General features: G+C 36.6%; 1 protein-coding gene across 1 annotated transcript; it reads left to right on the forward strand.

The window, feature by feature from the left end:
- Positions 1-17,246: 17,246 nt before the first annotated feature.
- On the forward strand, positions 17,247-20,012 carry LOC120011809 (phospholipase D alpha 4). The gene is made up of 4 exons (XM_038862936.1): positions 17,247-17,391; positions 17,472-18,035; positions 18,108-19,302; positions 19,397-20,012. Exons 1-4 carry the CDS (start codon positions 17,305-17,307, stop codon positions 19,828-19,830), a joined length of 2,280 nt encoding a protein of 759 aa, XP_038718864.1. The 5' UTR covers positions 17,247-17,304; the 3' UTR covers positions 19,831-20,012.
- Positions 20,013-20,232: the final 220 nt, after the last annotated feature.

Raw genomic sequence — 20,232 nt, forward strand, 5'->3', positions numbered from 1 at the left:
ACAGTGTTCTTTATACACTAGAATAAAATTCCTGTCCAACAGATTTATGTTTATATGTGTACGGTATGTGTGTGTATACATGATTTGGACGTGTATATATGTGTATATTATATATATGCTTATGTGTATATGTAATATGGGCTTGGTTTGATATTATATTTGAATGCCCATTTGACCCATTTTTGTGTTTGCTTGTTGGGCTTGGGTCGAGTGTTACTACTTGAGCCGAGGGGCAACTTAGAGGACTTGGGCTGAAGTGCATTTAGAGATTGGACTAGATTTGAGTAATATACGGGCTTCATGGGTCATATTTGTATTCTTTTTTTATTTATTTGTATATGTTTTTATCTTGTTTTTATTTGGCATGTATATATCTTTGTAAATGTTAATATGTAAAGGGTAGTGGAAATAAAGGAAAAGTAGTGTAGTTTAGTTTTATGCATGTTTAATGGATTAGTATGCATGTTTAGTGGTTGGTAAATTTAGAATATCAAATATAAATGAGTAGGAGTAGTTGATAAACTAAGTAGAATGCATTGCTTAATTATATATTAGGTCGTATGCTTACTTTTTGCAAATTCGTCAACAACCACATCTTTACTAAATTTCCATTTTGACAAAATCACAGAAAATAATAGATACTTAGATTAAAGTCAATTAGGAGGAGAACTTGATGACATTCAGCTCCTGCCTAGACTTTAATTATGATATCTTCATTTAAATGAAAAGCAATGGTAATTTAATTTATTAGATACTTAAATTAAAGTTCATTAGGAGGAGGACTTGATGACATTCAGCTCCTCCTGCTTAAGCTTTAATTATGTTATCTCTTCAAATTGAAGTATCATTTTATTCGTAAAAATAATGGTAACTAAATTAAAGTTAAAATAGGAGGAGGACTTGATGACATTCAGCTCTTTCCTAAGCTTTAATTGTGTTATCTTTTCAAATCAAAATACCATTTGTATTCATCAAATAAAATTAGACCACTTATATTTTGTAATCGTAAAAGTCCCCTTGGTATAAAACCCAATGCCCTTTTTGCAAATTCCACCAAATATCTTTCCAAATCAATTTCCAACAAAACCAATCAAAATGGGACTTTCAAAACAAAGCCTTGGTCTAACATTAATGGAATGATTCCACCCCATTTGATAATACATGATTTTTCGGGCATATGAAAAATTCATTAAAACAAATTGGGACAAACAAATCTTTTCAGGAAAAAGTACATAGATCAATATAGGTAACCTTTTAGGGAGTTGTGGTGCCTAACACCTTTCCCACACTCAATAGACCCCTTTACCCATTTTATGGTTCGTATACCACATTTTTAGTGTCCAATTGCACTCATATCAATTGGTGGCGACTCTAAACATTTTTTCATCTTTTATCACCGGTCGGTGACGTGACCCTGTTGCGACAACCGTCAACTTGTCAACCAATGGCTACATATAGAAATCAAGTTTGTCATCAGGTCCCTTTGGACCGTCTATAAGCACAGACAAAATCAAATAAGGCTGCTTCATGGACATCCATGGTGGAAAGTTGTACGTAATCAATACGATAGGCCATGTGCTGTGAACAGGGGCGGAGCTACAGAGGGAGGCCCCCCCTGAATTTTGACAAACAAATTAGTACATATACCTATTAGTTGATATGTATTACATACACGGCTTGCTAGCTTGATGGTGTGTATTTTGGCAGGGCTTTTCCTTGTCCCCAGTTCGAACCAGCGTGCTACAATCATTAAATTTTTATTTTTTATTTTTTTTTCTTATTATTATTCTGCATATTTCTCTGATTTAATATTGGTTTTAAGGGTGGTAAAAAAATTGATAAAGGAAGCATAATTGGTATTGTTCCTTATTCAATAATTAACAAATATTATTTCTTATTCAATTTATTCATCTAAAAATTAAATCGAATCATATTTATTTACTTTATTTAATTTCAACTCTTTGTAATATTTCATCTATTATGCATAATGAAACAAACCTTATTGATCATATATTCAATTAAAATGATTATAATCTAACAAAGTTATATTTATTGTACTAAATTCTAACAATAAAAATAAATAGCTCAAAAAAAATTTTCGGGGGCGCTGCCCTCGAACCCCCACAAACCTTCAGGCCCCCCCTCACGTGAAATCCTGGCTCCGCCCCTAGCTGTGAACTATGTTCATCGTCTTGAATGGATTGAACCCATTAGATGCCAATCCAAGTTGAACATTACGTACATCATTAGCGAAAAGTTATGTTGCACTGATCAAAATCTTTCCATGTAAGTGAGTCAATTGGATGCCTTAAAAGGCCATCATTTCAATCTTTCTTCAGTATGCCATCTCATCAACTTAGCCGTTTTAGAAGACATAAATAGCCTCTGTAATCTTGGCCTTAAAAGAAAATACCTCATCTGCTTCGCCGCTTTTCACTTCCCATCTCCACCAACCTCATTTGAAGGACAATCATTATGTTTCCATCTAGATCTGTTACATATTACACATTTGTCAATCTTGGCATCTTCACCTCTAAACAACATACAACTGTTAGGGCAAGCATCCCATGTCTCATACGTGAAGCCTAAATCTTCAGTTAGCTTTCGCGTTTCATAGTATGACTCTGCAAGTTTTACACCCTCAGGGAAAGCCTCATTTAGTAACTCAAGTAAAATGGTAAAAGACTTGTCTGTCGACCCACTTAGAACCTTCGTATGCATTAGCCAAACAATGAATGACAACACTGTAAAGCTATTACAATCGCTTTTATTCTGTAGTTTGGTCATTTGGCCTTGCTTAGGGTTCGTTGGCAGACAGTGCATCATTGACGTCATCATCATCGACAACCGGAATTCCCATTACCTCATGAATCATTCCAATCATATCGTCCCCATTGTCCAAGTCAAGAAAATTTTCATTTTCTTCGTTACCATGAAATGGGACATAAGATTCTCCATGGTTGACCACTTGACCCAGTTCTTATACTTTTTCAAAAAACCGAATGAAATAAGATGATCATGGACGACTAGTCATGACAAATAGAAGTGATTCTCGCATCTCCTACATCGACAATTGATGCTTGAATCTTCTTCCAAATTTAGTGTATGCATATGTAAGGAATTGATTAATCCCACTAACATATTCCGCACACATCCTATTTGGTAAATCAATCCATGTTTTTGTCCATCAGACTAAGTTCTTCAACTGTTTTACACATGAAAAAAAAAAATAAAAGAAAAAGCATACACATTGGTATCTTAGCCTCAACAAAAAATTAAAGATCTACTAAATCACTATTAAGAAAGACAGAAAAAGAAAACTATAACCTTCATAATCACAGACAAATTAAGCTATATCTGGACATGCATAGGACAAACACAAACCATAACATATATAGATGACATGTCACCCACATGCCTGGGATAAACACAAAGCACAACAAACACTTCTATATCCAACCAGGGAACTAATAATGAGGGACCTCATCCTCTCCTCTCGACACAATAAACAACAATTTAAACAAGCTCAAAGTTATAGGAATATGTGAAATAAAAGGATATTGTTTATATGGAAATACCGGCAGCACAAGCAATGTTCATAGAACTAACAACAATCTTGTTTGCAAAGAAACCTACAAGTTAGAGCAAAAAGATAATACACATCAAGCAATCACATGTGTGCCGCCCTATTAACATTTACCAATCACATGATTAACATTTATCAATCATGAGGGACTATGTAAAAAAACAGTGCCGGAGACCTTGTGGTTGAATAATTAGTGCAAGCACAAGAAAATTCTACCCATAAATATAAGTTGGCTTCATGAAAACCATAAATCGAAAGACTAATTATGTAGTACTAAAGTTATTTGATTTGTGACTGAAAATTTAAAGTTATAGCCAACTTAAAATATGAACACGCTACCCATGTTAAACCAAGATTAACACACTACATATGAGTTCTTATGTAAACTTTGCACAGACAGATTCATACTTCACCATGTAACTTACAAGCATATCCCTTCCCTAAGAGTGTGTTTGGATTGAGGGATTTGGAGGGGAGAGAAGAGAAGCGAAAGGGAGTTTCCTTCCAATTCTCTTGTTTGGATAGTTTACAAAAAATTGAGGGGGAGAGATTTGAGTGGATTTGGGAGGAAGATTTCTTTAAATTTTTGTCAAAATTCTTTCCTCCCAAAATGGAGTCATTTGGAGGGAAGATATTTCTAATTAAGTTACTTATAAGTTTAAAACCTATTTTACCCTTGGACATAACACTTAAACATAAAAAATAAGGATAAACTAGTAAATTAAACTACTTTTCTTTCCTTTTTTTTTTATTTATCCAAACATGAGAGAGGGAAATATATTTTCCCTTCCATTCTCTTCCCTTCTCTTCCTTCCCTTTCTCTTCCCTTCCCTTTCCCCCAAATCCCTCAATCCAAACACACTCTAAATGTATGATATAGGAATTTTTTGTAAATTTTTTATACTAATTATATATAGAGATCATAGCAATACCTTGGGGGAAGCTTCTGGATATAGGAATTTTTTGTAAATTTTTTATACTAATTATATATAGAGATCATAGCAATACCTTGGGGGAAGCTTCTGGATATACCAATACAGGCTAGATTACGAGATTTGGATTTGAGAATAGAGTAATTGTATAAGGAATGACTGTGTGGATTCGTTTTTCTACCAGCCTTCTCGTCTTCTCTCCGTTATACTACAGCTTTCCATGGGGATGAGAGCAGTTACTGGCGATGGGTACAACCAAAACTCACCATTAAAACCAAATCAGCATACAAATTAGAAGAAAAAGAATCTACCGAAATCACAATTTACACATCAAAAGTGAAGAAGAACATGCCTACCAAAATCACGAAATCATGATATCTCTCCTGACTTTGTGTTTAGGGTTTGTGTATAGAGAGAGAAACGATTAGGGTGAAAGAGTGAGTTAGAAAATACCGAGCAAATTTTCCTTTCACAGGATATTGTTGGCGCAAAAAAAAAAATTGGTGTTTGCCACAGGTGAGTTATTTGCCGTGACAAAAATAGATGTATTAGCTTAAGCTTTTAGTTCCATGGCAAATATAGTGAAGCAATTAATAAGTAATGCCACGGGATGAATTACTGAAGCAAATTATTGATTATTTACTTCGGAATTTGAATCAGTGGCAAAGGTGATGAAGCAACTGACTATTATTCTTTTTTCATAAAAAAATGTAAGTATATTGAAGATCAAAAGTGAAACATAGCTAGAATGCCCAGAAAGTCTATATACAGACAGTAAACCCTGACAAGCAAGGGAAAACCCACACTGGGTAGAAACAACTTAGGAAAACCCTACCTAGTTAGAAAGACTAACTATGAAAGATAACAAACATAACCCAAAGCCCAACAATGGAGCCCAATGAGGTTAGCCAGGAAAACCACAAAGAGGTAGATTTCAAAGCTAACCCCTGTTGGAAACGTGCAACGCAGCGGAAGTGTATAAAGACCTCATAGACATAAAAGATAACTAGACAAGTTTCAAAAATTTCTTATCAAATACTAATCACCATAGCACAAGCCATATATTAATTAATTGCAAGAAGATTATATATCTTGAGATCTCTCTGATTTGATCTCTAATAATCAGGAACAAAGGATGGAGTCAGCGACTTTGATACTAAGCTCAAACCTACGGATCTTCCACCGTATGCACCAATTCCCAAACCTGGATTGAGAGGGTAATCTCTTTTCTCCAAGAACCTGAAGAACACAAATCAAAACTAGTGGAAACGATTAGAGAGTAGAGAGGCCAACTGGTGTCTCAAAACTTGTGTTAACAAAACACACACTATGTGTGTATTTATAGGGTTTGGCCACACCTAGGGTTTTCTTCCTAGGCGGGCAGGCCCCTAAGCCTCTCCCTCTCCTAATTCCGGTCCGTTTTGGTTTTCCTGTATCTTCTAGTATTGGGCTTCTGGGCTACAGTGGGGACCAACTAGGAAAAATAAAACATGGGCTTCCTATGAATTTAATTATCTGCCCAAACCCATGGACATAATTATAATTCATAAATTATAATATATTCCACTAAAATATTATAATTGCACTCCCCGTTTTATCTCAAATTAAATCTGAGCCTTTCGTTATACTTGTTCATAAATTCCTCACGTTAAGTTACAGATACCCGTCAATTAAATATGCCACTGACATATAATATTTAATTGACATCTTTAAATATTTCCTTGATCTTACCGCTTAACTTATTTGAATGTGTCGGATTAATTAAAATCCACCTGCAGGGTTTTGACACAATCTCAAATCCTATAAGCATTCTCAAGAGGGTATCATCAATCCATAATTGGACGTAAATTTTATTAACAGATTATTTTCCATCGTACAATTAATGCGGTGACCCAACTCACTTGGTGTTTGTTGGCCTGTACAAAAAGACTTCACCCTTTAGTAAATCAAAGTCCTATACATTAAATGCACATGTACTAATAATCCTTAATAAATTAAGAATATGAACAATTCTATAACGTTTGTGTGAGTGTACAATTTTCCATATAGTCAGATTGGGAAAATTGACTCACACGTAGTCCTGATCAATACACTCCAAGTGTACTGGTATAGTAAGTTCAAGCTTCGCCGCTCTCCGTAACCAAGATAGGTATACTGAAATACTATACCACAGCCAAGTCGACGGTTTATCCAATTCCGTCTTAGCTGTGATTGTTTACTTATATTCGATAGGAACTTATGAATTGATCTTCCGTGTGTAAGCTTAGACTCTACACAGCAATTCATATACCATATAGAATAAAAGACACTGATGCCAATTTGTTTTCCTTTTGAATGAGCCCTTGGTTCTTTTGAATTTGCAACTGCTCCGCTATTATCACAGTAAAGTGTAATAGGCGACAGAGCTGTAGGCACCACATTCAAGTCTATAAGAAAGTTCTGGAGCCACACTGATTCTTTAGCTACCTCAGAGGCTGCTACATATTCAGCTTCCATAGTGGAGTCAGCAATACAAGATTGCTTGACACTACTCCAACTAATGGCTCCACCTCCCAATGTGAAAACATACCCTGAAGTTGATTTTCTGGAATCTTTGTCTGACTGAAAATCTGAATCTATATACCCAGTGGGTATAAGCTCATCAGACTTGTAAACTAGCACATAATCTCTCGTTCCCCTTAGGTACTTGAGTATGTGCTTTACAGCAATCCAATGTTCCATACCTGGATTAGACTGATATCTGCTAACTAGACCAACCATATAAAATATGTCCGGTCTAGTACACATCATGGCATACATGAGGCTTCCCACTGCCGAAGCATATGGTACTTGACTCATTTTCTTTGTCTCATCAACATCCTTAGGACACTGATCTCGAGATAAAGTGACTCCATATCTGTAAGGAAGAAATCCTTTCTTGGAATCTTTCATGCCGAATCTTGCCAGGATGGTGTCAATGTAGACTCCCTGAGATAAGCCCAACATTCTTTGTTTTCGATTTCTTAGTAATTTGATCCCAAGAATGTGGCCGACTTCTCCCAAATCTTTCATTTTGAATTGACTACTCAACCAGACTTTAATAGTAGATAATATAGCTACATCGTTTCCGATGAGTAATATATCATCTACATAAAGTACTAAGAATACCACCACACTTCCATTGCTCCTCCGATAGACACAAGGTTCATCAGGACATTGTTCAAATCCATAGGATTTTATGGCCTGGTCGAATCTTATATTCCAAGACCTAGATGCCTGCTTGAGTCCGTAAATGGATCTCTTAAGCTTGCACAATAGGTGCTCTTGGTTTCTCGCTACAAATCCATCTGGTTGTACCATATAGATGCTTTCATCAAGACTTCCATTTAGGAAAGATGTCTTGACATCCATTTGCCATATTTCATAATCATAATATGCTGCAATGGATAAAAGTATCCGGATAGATTTAAGCATTGCTACCGGTGAAAAGGTTTCCTCATAATCGATCCCTTCTTTCTGAGTGTACCCTTTCGCAACAAGCCTAGCTTTGAAGGTTTCAACCTTCCCATCCACCCCCATCTTTCTCTTGTAGATCCACTTGCAACCAATGGGTTTTACACCATTTGGTGGTTCTACAAGTTCCCAGACTTGATTTGAGTACTTGGACTCCATCTCAAATTTCATAGCTTCCTTCCAAGATATTGCATCTTTATCTTGGAGAGATTCTTTGTAGTTACTGGGATCAGTATCTTGTTCAGTTGGGATCATTTCATACACTTCACCCAATAGAGCATACCGGCTAGGTAATCTAGTTACCCTCCCACTACAACGAGGCTCTATTTGTTCGTTTGGAGTATTTTGGTGTGATGATTCTGTTCGATTTGTATCAGGATCTTCACGCTGATCTGGTTGATTCCCCAGCATGTCCTGATCATCCCTCTGAACAGAATCAATTTGGGATTCCACAATCCTCCCACTGTTATATGGTACTGGATCGTTATCCTCAACTGGTGTTTCTTGAGTTGTTTGGTTTCTTTGTGTTTCCCTTCTTAATTCTTCAAGAACAATCTTACTTTTGGGTTTGTGATTCATCATATAGTCTTCTTCTAAGAATCGGGCATTGGTGCTGACAATGACCTTCTGATCCTTAGGACTATAAAACAAACCACCTTTGGTACCTCGAGGGTATCCAACGAAAAAACATACTTTTGTTCTTGATTCCAACTTCCCAATGTTCCCTACCAGCACATGGGCCGGACTACCCCATATCCGTATATGGGCCAAGCTGGGCTTTCGCCTTGTCCATAATTCAGTAGGAGTAGTTGGTACTGACTTAGAAGGAACTAAGTTCAGAATGTAGGCAGTTGTTTCCAGGGCATAGCCCCAGAAGAAATTAGGCAACTCAAAAAAACTCATCATCGATCTTACCATTTCCATAAGAGTCCTATTCCTCCTTTCTGCCACACCATTTTGTTGTGTTGTGCCTGGCGCAGTCAACTGGGATGAAATCCCCTCTGCGTTTAAGTATTCCATAAACTCTCCCGAGAGGTATTCGCCACCACGATAAGATCGTAGTGTTTTGATACTCTTTCCTAAACGCTTCTCCGTAACTGCCTTATAGCTTTTGAACATCTCAAAAATTTCAGACTTACGGTGCATTAGAAAAATGTATCCATACCTTGAGTAATCGTCTATGAAAGTGATGAAGTACTCATAACCTCCTCTCGCTTGGATAGTCATTGGACCACACACATCAGAATGTACCAACTCCAAACATTCTTTGGCTCTATGCCCCTTGGCCGAAAATGGCCTCTTAGTCATCTTACCTTCCAAACATGATTCACAGACTGGAAGTTCCTCAACTTCTAATGAACTCAAAGGTCCATCTCGTACCAGTCTAGTAATCCTGTTTAGATTTATATGACCTAAGCGTAGATGCCAAAGATAATTTTGATTTGGTTTCAAAGGTTCATTTCTCTTAGATGGCAAAATTGTTGAGTTATCCAATTAATTACATATAGCAGAATTTGGACTTATAATGTAAAGATTATCTACCAAAGTACCAGAACAGATAAAATGTTTGTTGTACCTGATAACAATAGAGTTATCAAACTCAAAACAATATCCATTCAAAGCTAAAGATGGAACTGAAAGTAAATTTCGTCTCATAGCTGGTACGTAAAGACAATTGTTCAAAATTAAAGTCCTAGCACTACTAAAACTCAAATGAAAAGCGCCTACTGCTTCTACTCTTAGTTTTGTCGCATCTCCCAAAAGCACATAACTCTCTTCCTTATTTGGTCGCCTGGTTTCTTGGAACCCCTGTAACGAATTGCAAACATGATTAGTGGCTCCAGTGTCTACACACCAAGATCCAGTAGACACAACCGCTAATTGTGTTTCGACAACAAATAAAAGATAGTTACCTTGAGTATTCTTGCTTAGCCATGTTTGACATTGCTTTTTCCAATGTCCCTTCTGGCCACAGTGAAAACACTTGCCTTTCGGCTTTTTCTCTCCACCTTGAATACCCTTGGAGTTGACTGACTTATTCTTCTTTTGAGTCTTTTTCTTCTTCTTACCTTTCGGTAGAGTAGAAGATCCTTTCTCATTCAGATTGACCTTAGCTTGCTTAGGTTGAAGTTTTTTTGCTCCTTTAAGCTCATTGAGAAGTTCCGGCAAGGTATAAAGCCTTTTGTTCATGTTATAGTTCAGCCGAAAATTCTCATAGCTATCATGAAGAGATTGAAGTACGATATCAATCTGGCTTTCACCATCAATATCAACACCAAGTACTTCGAGCTCATTCAAAAGACTCATCATCTTAAGAGTGTGCTCACTTACATTGGCTCCTTCCTTCATCTGGGTGTTTAGGAGTGTTTTCATGGCAGTCTACCTTGCGGCTCTGCCTTGATCACCAAACATCTCCTTTAGGCTATAGATGATGTCATAGGCACTTGTCATATTCTGGTGTTGTGTTTGTAACACGTCTGACATTGATGCTAACATGTAGCATCTAGCCATTTCATCAGCCTTCTTCCATTTCTTGTGAGCACTGATTTGCTCATCAGTGGCACCCTACTCAGGCAATTGAGGGCATATTTCAGTCAACACAAATTTGTACTCTTCAAAGGTGAGCACAATATCCAAATTTCTTTTCCAGTTGACATAGTTTGTTCCATCCAACTTATGGTCTTTCAGTATAACAGATAATGGGTTGAATGAAGGCATTTTGAAAAACTGAAAAATGGCATATTCAGAAATTAATTTATGGCATACATGATTCGAATTATCTAAGATTGCACCCATAATCAATCATATAATTCGTTAACAATCAAAACACTTTAGCATGAAATTTCCTATCTCGATGGGAGAATAAATTCCATGCAATTTAGTTCACATTAAATTTCATTGTCTAGACAACACGCCGTGTCAAATGTAAATTTAATTAGTTAACTTGCTTTGGTCCTATAAATAATGGTATTGATTTCGATGGGAAATATTTCCATAATTTATAGTTAAGTGTATAACCATCACTTGATCATAATCTCACCATCTTCATAAAATTTATTCCGATGGGGAAATAATTTTATAATAAATGACTACTCATTATGACTATCAAGAAAACTAATAATCTAAGATATCTGTAATCGAAAATTTCCGATAGGGAGGAAGGGCTAAGCCAACACATATTTTCAATTACATCTCTATTATATTTTCTTACCAATAATCCAAACTTAAAAAATATTCCCGTAATTCCAAAACTCCTTGAATTGAGATATCTTAAAAAATGCATTGACCGGAATTTAAGCATTTTGGTATCATCGCCCAAAACCGAGATTCGTTACGGATTTTCTCCATGAAGTGAAACCGTTATCGCAGCACCATAGGTTTTCAATTTAACGATTAACAAATCTAGCAACCAGGTCGTTCCCAGGTAAGAGGGGGCTTTCCGAAAAACGGCGCGCAATTAAGTAACCTCAATCCTTGACATAACTTTCTAGACATTGCATTGTTAATCTTAAATTAGAATACTTAAATGAATGGGTTGGAATTGCACACTTTGGTTCCGAAAAGAATCTTAAGTTAAAAACGGATTTTTCCAAAATAATACCGTAGTCACATTTAATATCTCAACTTTCTGAATTTTATTATTACATATTTTTCTTTGAACCAATGATGGAGACCGTAGGGTGATGTGTAACCCTTCTCCCACTTAATATTTTATTTTTGGGTGATTAGTATTTTATTTTACATGTTTAGATAACATCTATAAATAAATAGGAATCCTAATCTAGCATGGCATTTAATTAGAATCACACATGCAATTAAAATAAGAGACATAGTTAAAATAGGAAACCAAATCAATCAAGAGTCCTAGCTATCATGGTCTTCAATCAAGCCGAATCTCAACTTGATTAGGAATCCCTGTTTGGAAACTGCTCGAAATACTACTGCCCGGACTGCCCCGCACCCGCTGCCCGATCTGCCCTCTGCAGCCCACATCTGTCCGGCAGCTTCCGGTGGTGACCGCCGGCTGCTGGACGCGCTACAGCAGCTGCTGGCTGCAACCAAAGCTGCTGCCAGCACTTGCTGCCTGCGCTGGCAGCAGTTTGCTGCTACTGGTAGCAGCTGCCTGTGCTGGCAGCAGTAGCCGACAGCTGCAGCAAGGCTACCGGTACCCTTCGTCTCTTCGTTTCTTCATCTATTTTTACAAAAAAAATCCTAGCCTCCTTCAAACCGGAGTTCACAATCTAAAAGTCGATTTACAATAATTCCTACTCCTTTATTCGGAGTGAACAATTCTAAAATCAGAATTAAAAAAAACTTAGACCATGATAGCCAGAATTTCAGCCTGTAAAAACAAGTAAGTAATAACACCGAAAAACATAGATTATGCTAACAAATTAAATTTGACAAAATTTTGATTTTGTTTAGCATCGATTACGTATCTATGACTGGCCTCCGATACCAATTGTTGGAAACGTGCAACGCAGCAGAAGCGTATAAGGACCTCATAGACATAAACGATAACTAGACAAGTTTCAAAAATTTCTTATCAAATACTAATCACCATAGCACAAGCCATATATTAATGAATTGCAAGAAGATTATATACCTTGAGATCTCTCTGATTTGATCTCTAATAATCAGGAACAAAGGATGGAGTCAGCGAGTTTGATACTAAGCTCAAACCTGTGAATCTTCCACCGTATGCACCAATTCCCAAACTTGGATTGAGAGGGTGGTCTCTTTTCTCCAAGAACCTGAAGAATACAAACCAAAACTAGTGGAAACGATTAGAGAGTAGAGAGGCCAACTGGTGTCTCAAAACTTGTGTTAACAAAATACACACTACGTGTGTATTTATAGGGTTTGGCCACACCTAGGGTTTTCTCCCTAGGTGGGCCGGCCCCTAAGCCTCTCCCTCTCCTAATTCCGGTCCGTTTTGGTTTTCCTGTATCTTCTAGTATTGGGCTTCTGGGCTACAGTGGGGACCAACTAGGAAAAATAAAACATGGGCTTCCTATGAATTTAATTATCAGCTCAAACCCATGGACATAATTATAATTCATAAATTATAATATATTCCACTAAAATATTATAATTGCACTCCCCGTTTTATCTCAAATTAAATCTGAGCCTTTCGTTATACTTGTTCATAAGTTCCTCACGTTAAGTTACAGATACCCGTCAATTAAATATGCCACTGACATATAATATTTAATTGACATCTTTAAATATTTCCTTGATCTTACCGCTTAACTTATTTGAATGTGTCGGATTAATTAAAATCCACCTGCAGGGTTTTGACACAATCTCAAATCCTATAAGCATTCTCAAGAGGGTATCATCAATTCATAATTGGACGTGAATTTTATTAACAGATTATTTTCCATCGTACAATTAATGCGGTGACCCAACTCACTTGGTGTTTGTTGGCCTGTACAACAAGACCTCACCCTTTAGTAAATCAAAGTCCCATACATTAAATGCACATGTACTAATAATCTTTAATAAATTAAGAATATGAACAATTCTATAACGTTTGTGTGAGTGTACAATTTTCCATATAGTCAGACTGGGAAAATTGACTCACACGTAGTCCTGATCAATACATTCCAAGTGTACTGGTATAGTAAGTTCAAGCTTCGCCGCTCTCCGTAACCAAGATAGGTATACTGAAATACTATACCACAGCCAAGCCGACGGTTTGTCCAATTCCGTCTTAGCTGTGATTGCTTACTTATATTCGATAGGAACTTATGAATTGATCTTCCGTGTGTAAACTTAGACTCTACATACCAATTTATATACCATATAGAATAAAAGACACTGATGTCAATATGTCTTTTCTCATTTTGAATTCTAAATATATTTTATTCAAATAAATAAATCGAGTTTGAATATTACATAAAATAAAATAAATCGAGTTTGAATATTAAATAAAATAATGGCCTCTAGCATACTATTCCTATCAACCCCAACTTCAAATAGAACCAGATGACCACCAGAGCCAGAACCAGGAAAGTGGTCAAAAAAGCCAACAAAAACTCCACCAGAATCCAGCAGCAGAAGGACCAGAACCAGATACTAGTAAGAGACCAGAAGTAGCTCCAGAAACCCACCAGCAACACCAACCTCATCAGAAAACCAAAAATAACTCCACTAGATTCCAACAACAGAGGAACCATAACCAGGTATCTCTAGAGAGCCAGAGTCACAAACTGAACATAATCAAAACAAGCCCCAAACACAGCAGCACCAGTCAATCAGCTCAGTGTCAGTGCAAACAATGAAGTACAATTATTAGTACATCAATATACTTAAATCCCATACAATTATGTCCGCTCATAAGATATTGTTTTGATGTATACTGAGAATAGAAGAAAAGTAAAGGATAAAGTACAGACCTCTATAAATTAATACCCTTCGGATCATAAATTTATTCATTAATCAAGATATTATTTAATCGATAAATTAATATTTTATCAAGTTTTACATTAATTAATAAAAAATTAATTTGTCAGGGTATTATTTATTTTTTCCCAAAACGTTGAATCACAGCATCCTACATATTTATTGGTATCTTTGACAATTGTACGATAATTCTGTATTGGAGTTTGTCTCATGCAAAGATGCACTCAAAACAACAATCACATTGCATAATTTTCTCTTATAAATGAGAACACTACATCATAATTTCTTAATGCACTAAGAAAAGTTAGAGATGAGGTCCAAAAAGACATCAATTTCAAGAGGAAACAAGTAACATTGGAGCAGGGGCGGAATCAAGGCTATAGTCCCTCATAAATTTTTGGTAAAATAATATACTTATACATTTATATATAAATAAATAAATAATACACTTATGAATGTTATACTGAAAGAAACTTTAAATGATATAAATTTTGAAATTGCATGACACTTGCAATTTATAATTTTGTATAATTTGCAGATTGTAATTTGTAAGATTCTAACTAAAATAGTTTGATCCCCCACCCATCCACTAGAAATTGGCTCGCCCGAGCTCCAAATATTTTGGCTTAAGATATCTATATCCTCTTTTTCACCTTTTAATTCATGCTTTTCATCTTTTGTAACCGTTGTGAGCTAACAACTTCAAAAAATTTAGTCTAATTTTAGTGTGTTAAATGTTGTGCCTAGAGTATACATATTTTAAGTACCCCTTTACATGCGTTTTCTTGCCATTTTGATTGAGTTGAGAATTGATATTGCTTAAGTATTTCATTTGTGCACATTTCAGGTGTTCAAGGCATGCATTGAAGAAACAGAATAAAATCGAGTCAGAATCAATCACTTTTAGAGACAAAGCCAAATCCCGATTGATCGAGCCATATAAAGCTCAATTTTCAGATTGCATTTCAGATCGTTTGAGAATATTTCCGATCTATCGAAGTTACTATTCACAGCACATCAAATTTAACAAAAAAGTCTCGAATTCAAGTGGGTTTGAGTCAAAACGACCCCAACTTGTTAGAGAAACGACATAGGAGTTCAAGGAGGTATAAAAAGGTATTTTTTAGGGTTTTAGGGACATTCTCACCCGCTTGGATTGATCGACTAGGGTTTTGGAGCTTTCAAGGAGGAAGCCATTGAAGCTTGGAGAAGAAGGGGGTTTCTTCTCTCCTCTTTTATCCCGATTTTTATGGTTTACTTTCATTATATTATGATGTATCTTGACTCCATGAGTGATTAGATTCTCTTGATAGGGACCTAATGTAACCTAATTTTGATGATTCAATAAACTTGGCTTTGATTTCTATCTATTGTTGATTGTTTATGGGTGTGCTTATGGATGTTTGGCCATCATTCAATTGATTCGTTGCCTAGATTGAGATCGGAAGGAGATGTCTAAGATTTGCCTCTTACCATAGACATCATAAGTTGTATGAACCATAGGAATATAGGGGCATGACCTATGCAATTGCTACATGTACGGTTAATCCACAAATCTTAATGGGTATTTGTTTCTTGAACCTGATTGTTAGGAATAACATGGGTTAGGGATAGAGACACTTTTGGTATAACCAGGAATGGAGCATCGGATAGGATAGGGAAACCGATTGTCAACAATGAGGTAGTTATTTAGGAGATTAAGAAGCCAATGGAGTTGAATCGAATAAGGGACGGTGAAATTAGGTACCCTAGTACTTTTCATTCTTAAGTTCAATCTTGTTCTTCCTTACTCGCTTAATTTAGTTGTTAATCACTTTTTAATACTTGCTTTAGTTTAGAACAAACCAAATTCAAACCAATTCCCTTCTCCATTTTAGCATAATTGTAGCTTTAATTGATATTGAATTAAATTATCAAAATCTCTGTGGGACGATACTATACTCTCTCTTTATTACTTACATGATTTCGTATACTTTCGAATTTGCACCAACAACTTCAAAAAATTTAGTCTAATTTTAGTGTGTTAAACTATTCAATTGTCATAGTTATCATTCATGAAGATAATTTTCTAGAGGTTGGTATTAAAATTAGTTTATTCACTCTTTTGGCACCCCTTTGAATTTTGAACCATCTAATAAGTTCAATTTTTAATATTATTTCCTAGCCGTGCAAAACACGAGAATGTGACTAGTGGAGGAAGAGGATTGGGGTATATTCTACTTTAGGAAAAAAAAAGGCCTTGTGTCTTGTATCAAAACTATGTTCACTTCAATGTCGAGAAAAACAGAATGGTTAGACTTTTTTTTTTTTTTTTTAGATTGTAATGATGCCAAGTTAGTAATATTCTAGAAGTTAATGAAACAAAAAAAGGTTGGAAATAAATTTCGTATGGGGTAGGTTAAGGGGAAAGAGGAATCCCAACTCATTATACGCATGTGACGGTTTAGTACAAGTTACTCTTCATACTCCACTTGATTTAGTTTTCTATGTTTGACTTGGTCAGAAAATGGGCAAATGAATGAAATAGTCAGATATTTCTTATTTGACCCGAAATTGGTTCAAACTTACGACTATGCTTGGAAGGAGGGTTTCATTAATGCATTCTATATTATTTGTTGCTGTAGCAAGAAAAAGTGAGATTTGAGTTTAAGAAACTTGAACTTGAAGTAAAAACTTGCGAGAAACTTGGAGGTTTCCTCTAAGACTAGGAATACAGAATTAATTTCACAAGTTTTCCCAACTGGAATATCTTACCTACCAACATATTTTTGTGCATGTATATATATATATACACACAAATAGGTATGATGATCGTGGAATGCCAAAACAAGACTTACCCATATTTTCTCTCATAGAGCAGGACATTGTGTGAAGGGTCTTGAACTGATGGAGGAACAGCAGAAGTATCTCCATGGAACACTTGAAACCACCATCTTTGATGCAACACCTTACACACCTAAATTCCCCTTCAATGTAAGTACTACTTAGATTATATATATAATACACAAACCCTCATAAATAATTTAGTTCAAATTACAAGTTATTTGTTTCAGTGTATATTTACAGATGGAAAACCTGCCTATGTAACCATTAAGATTGACAACAAGAAAGCAGCAAAGACAAGTCATGAACGCGATCGCGTTTGGAACCAAACCTTCCAAATTCTATGTGCACATCCTTCAAGTACTTTCATCACCATAGCACTCAAAACAAAATGCTCTGTCTTGGGCAAAATCCATATCGAGGCTCGTCAAATACTGAAGGAAGAAAGCTTGATCAATGGCTTCTTTCCTTTAATAATGGAAAAGGGGAAGCCAAATCAAGAAATCAAGCTCAGGTTGATGTTATGGTTTAAACCTGCAGAGCTAGAACCAACATGGCAAAAGATACTCGACTATGATGGTGATTTCCCAGGCTTAAGGAATGCTACGTTCCCTCAACGATCAAATTGCCATGTCACGCTTTATAACGATGCTCATCATAGCTCTAACTTCCATCCTCCATCTGCAATTTGTGGACCTCCGAGAAAATTATGGGAGGATGTGTACAAAGCCATTGAGGGTGCAAAGCATTTGATCTACATTGCAGGATGGTCAATCAATCCCACCATGGTGTTGGTAAATTATGTTACAATTTAGTTCCTTCTGCTTCTTTTGCTGCTTCTAGTATGTGATGTGTTCGTTGCTCAGGTTCGTGATGCTGAAACAGATATTCCACACGCTGTAGGAGTAACAATTGGCGAACTGGTGAAGCGAAAAGCTGAGGAAGGTGTGGCTGTCAGAGTCATGATTTGGGATGATGAAACGTCTCTGCCAATCATTAAGAACAAAGGAGTGATGCAAACTCACGATGAAGATGCATTTGAGTACTTTAAACACACCAAAGTGATATGCAAATTGTGCCCGAGATTACACCACAAGTTCCCGACAGTCTTTGCTCATCATCAGAAGACCATAACCGTTGACACTCGAAGACAGGATTCTGTAAATAACAGAGAAATTATGAGTTTTGTTGGTGGGTTGGATCTTTGTGACGGTCGCTATGATACAGAAGAACATTCCTTGTTCAAGACACTCAATACAGGGTTACAGTTGAACGATTTCTATCAGACAAACATCGCAGGAGCTACACTTCACAAAGGAGGACCAAGAGTGGCATGGCATGATGTCCACACTTGTGTCACAGGTGAGGCTGCCTGGGATGTATTAACCAATTTCGAGCAAAGGTGGACTAAGCAATGCGATTCATCATTATTAGTCCCCACAACCACAATACAAAATCTTGTACACCAACCTTCTTCAAATGCTTCCTCCGAAAGGAACTGGAAAATTCAAGTTTTTCGATCAATAGACCATGTTTCGACAACCCAATTAGCTAGAAACTTAAGAGGAGAGCAGAGCATCCACGAAGCATACACAGAAGCGATAAGACGAGCAGAGAGGTTCATTTACATCGAGAACCAGTACTTCATTGGAGGGTGCCATTTGTGGGAGAAGGACAGGAATTGTGGATGCAGGAATTTGATACCAGTAGAAATTGCACTTAAGGTAGTCAATAAGATCAAAGCTAAGGAGAGATTCGCAGTGTATATAGTGATACCAATGTGGCCTGAAGGAGTACCCGAGAGCGAAACTGTTCAGGATATATTGCATTGGACAAGAGAAACCATGTCAATGATGTATAGGCTGATCGGAGAAGCGATACAAGAAAGTGGACAGCCGGGGCACCCGGGGGATTATTTGAACTTCTTTTGCCTTGCAAACAGAGAACTAGAAAGCGAGGGAGAGTTTGTTCCTCCAATTTCTCCTCACCCTTCAACACAATACTGGAACGCCCAAAAGCACAGGCGGTTCATGGTGTATGTCCACTCCAAGCTCATGATAGGTAAGAGAATTGATAATTGTGTTTAGGTTTTAATAATTAAAAATTCAGTAGAACAAACTAAATGTCCTAACAAACAATTTATATTGGTTTTCAGTGGACGATGCTTACCTATTGATCGGGTCTGCAAACATAAACCAACGATCCATGGACGGGAAACGGGACACTGAGATTGCATTAGGATGCTATCAGCCAAGAAATGGTGCAAATTTGCAGAACACCAGCGATGTCTGGGCATTCCGTATGTCGCTATGGTATGAACACACTGGACGCAATGACCAATTATTCCAGGAGCCTGAGAGTTTGGAATGTATTGAAAGAGTTCGTTCCATAGGAGAAAAAATGTGGGAAATATACAGTAGTGATGAATTGGTGGACATGGAAGGCGTGCACCTAGTAAGTTACCCTGTGAGAGTGACACAAGACGGTATTGTTGAGGACCTCAACCATGGAAATGGTTTCTTTCCCGATACAAAAGCTTCAATAAAGGGGAGGAGATCGAAAGTGCTACCGCCAATCTTTACAACATAGTCACGAATGAAGGGGAAGGATTCATTTGTTGTGGCATTGTCTGCATCAAATAAGATATATATATAATAAGAAAGTTTAGAAGAAATTCAGAAGTTCCTGTCAAGAAAGTCATGGTTGCAGATGTATAACGGACATCATATTGTTGTTTCAAAAATAATATAAGACGATTATTATTTAAGAGACTACTTGTTTCCAAGTATACTGATCTTCAACTAAAGTTTGTTCAGATGGCAAGCTTGAGTTCATCTAGTTTAGTATTAGCCAAACTCAATGCAGAGCTTGAACTTGATTTTCGACTCGTTTAAAAACTCTACCTAAACTCAAATCAAAGTTTTTAGCATAATCAATTGAGTTTGTTGGGTTTTCAACCCTTCTGAAATATGACACTGCGAGTGGTGATGA

The sequence above is a fragment of the Tripterygium wilfordii genome, chromosome 2 (genome assembly GCF_013401445.1).
Source record: "Tripterygium wilfordii isolate XIE 37 chromosome 2, ASM1340144v1, whole genome shotgun sequence".
Taxonomy (NCBI): domain Eukaryota; kingdom Viridiplantae; phylum Streptophyta; class Magnoliopsida; order Celastrales; family Celastraceae; genus Tripterygium; species Tripterygium wilfordii.